Consider the following 2,500-nt stretch of genomic DNA (forward strand, 5'->3'; position numbering starts at 1 on the left):
CCATTGGTTGAACTATTGAATACAACTCACGATTTGTTTTCTTTTGTGGTCAAAGACTGGTCTTTTGACGTCATTATTTTCGTCAGTGTCAGGCTATAAGTTAACGATGGCTACGGTCTGACACTATATGGTAATATTTCTATTATCACAAAGGCCGATAAGTTATAACAATGTCTCCTGTTAATATCAAAATACGCAATGCAAGCGACATTGAAATTAATTTTGCCACCCCGTTACTCATCCTTTAAAGCATCAAATAAAGACCATCTATCACAAATGAAATTATTATTACTACAAATCTAGTTTTATAAATACCTACATCTGACCAAGACAGTGATATCCCTACTATTCGTCCCATCTCCAATCTTATTGTCAGCCACACAACTATAAATGTCTGTATCTTTGCATGACATCTTTTTCGTTGCTGTTTTAGTAATGCCATATGATTCCCATGACTGGTCTTCTGTATTGTCAAATTCATCTGACCTTTGACCTTGTATTGACACATCAGGTTTTGGATTACCCTCGGCACGACATACAAAAGTCACCGTGTCATCAGCTGATACCGTCAGTTCTGAATGCTCTGAGTTAACTTTGTATTCCTCCACTGTGGCTGTGTCTGTATTGGGTCAAAATTCACATTGTGGTTGGAATTATAACATGTGATATTTAATAAATTATCTTTTAGAGGGTAAAACGATATTGTCTTTAGGATCAGAATCTATTTTGTTACTGCTTGTTGACGAAGAATTTATACCAGTCAACACTTGAAAGATTTCTAGCCAAACCACAAGCAGTTGAAAAATTATGAAAGTGCTTAATTACATTGATATCGACCGAATATGAAATACCAAGAACATTTGTTACCATTTAGAAGAATACATTCATCTTTTGGACACAGAAGGAAATTTCTGAACAATATTTCAATGAAAATATCTACAATTTGTGTCCCTTATAAAAAACTTGGTTCGGAATGATTTTATCGTAGAGATAATTTTTATCTCCGTATATTAGTTATATAAGTTCTCATTCCGTGTTAACCTCCTCCATCTAATGACCATCTGTGATACAAAGACGTTTACCATTTTTTTTACTGATGGTCAATGATTCTTAAACTTTGATATAATAGTCTTGTTCTAATAATTATGCATTGCAGTCACTAAGACATAAAGATTCTGAATTTTTAATAATTCTACACAGAAGGTCAATAGATTTTAAACATCATTTTAACACTATATCACAATTTTATTCTTCTTCGGTCATAGGTCATTCGTGACATTGGTAAAAGTAACTATTAACACGGTATAGAATATAGTAATGTGAAAATTAACTCATATGTAGTTTAATTTTTTAAATTCTCTTCCATACTTTTTACTTACATTGGACATTCAGTGTAAACTCAGACTTTTTATCATAACATCCGGTCACATGATCAGCCTTACACATACATCCTTTGTTGTTATCTTCCTTCCCCACTCGTATAGTCTGTGTAGCTGTTTCTCCATTGTTGACATTTTCTTTACCAGCACATGTCGTGATGACCTTGTTGACCCCTGGATAACCCCCATAAACTTGACACTTGACCACGACATTTTCACCGCTGGTTTTTGCTACAACATCGCCATTTGGTACAGGTTGTCCATTGTTGACTGTCATCACAGGTAAAGAAGATGGTGGTTCTATGGAAGTAAGTATTACCGAATTAGGTTTGTTTGCCGCTTCTGTTGATTTGAAGTCTGAATTTGGATTATGAACAGATGTAATTTGTTTGTGGATCATTATCCCGACTATTTACTTTCTTAGATCGTATAATTGGGATATTATCATCATTCAATTGAGTAGCTTACATCTTTTAGTAACTTTGATTTTCCAAATACATTTCTTTTGATTCAATTTTCAATATTTAAAATTTCCCAAATGTTGTAGATATGTCAATACATTCTAAATGTTTTCTGTTGTGTTAATATTAATATACGCGGACAAATAATCATTTTAATCTAATCGTCTATAATACCGAGTGTATCAAATTGTGATCAGACGCGAGCAGTGCAAACCTCTGAAGTTTTGTCTAGATTTAACTTAATTTCAAAATACTTCCTTTATTATATTTCTAAATTATTGTAGCAATTATGTTTTATGAATCACATTGAGTGTTTTATAATCGTTATCTGCAAACGTTGGTAAAATGTTTTAAAGGTTAAGGTAAAAGTTAGCTTTACAAAAGTCACGAAATATATGTCTTTTAAGCATGATATTGGATGGAAGTGTTTTTCATATCAGGCTGGTTTTGTACCCAGAATCATAATATCATAATAATTCAATGCTATGCTCCTACCGTGGACCAACCAGACGAAAACGCTGAAACATTTTATTCTGATATTGAACAAGCTTTAAAACAAACAAAATCAGATGAGATTGTTTTCATCATTGGAGACTTCAACGCAAAAGTTGGAAGCCCAGAATCAACATCTAGTGTCGGGAAATTTGGCCTTGGAAAAAA

General features: G+C 33.1%; 2 protein-coding genes across 2 annotated transcripts in view; one reads left to right on the forward strand and one right to left on the reverse strand.

The window, feature by feature from the left end:
• Window positions 1-2,500, forward strand: part of LOC144959462 (uncharacterized) — a 382,226-nt gene that overhangs the window by 272,985 nt on the left and 106,741 nt on the right. The window lies entirely within an intron of this gene.
• The window catches only part of LOC144959463 (uncharacterized), a 189,690-nt gene that overhangs the window by 184,742 nt on the left and 2,448 nt on the right, over window positions 1-2,500 (reverse strand). The window contains exons 2-3 of the mRNA XM_078892067.1: window positions 1,380-1,679; window positions 320-619 (exon numbers count right to left, since the gene is read on the reverse strand). Coding sequence (XP_078748193.1) covers window positions 320-619; window positions 1,380-1,679 — 600 coding nt within the window. The remainder of the gene's footprint in view (window positions 1-319; window positions 620-1,379; window positions 1,680-2,500) is intronic.

The sequence above is a fragment of the Berghia stephanieae genome, chromosome 14 (assembly GCF_034508935.2).
Source record: "Berghia stephanieae isolate SIO BIC M18660-M18661 chromosome 14, UCSD_Bste_1.3, whole genome shotgun sequence".
NCBI classification, from domain to species: Eukaryota; Metazoa; Mollusca; class Gastropoda; order Nudibranchia; family Aeolidiidae; genus Berghia; species Berghia stephanieae.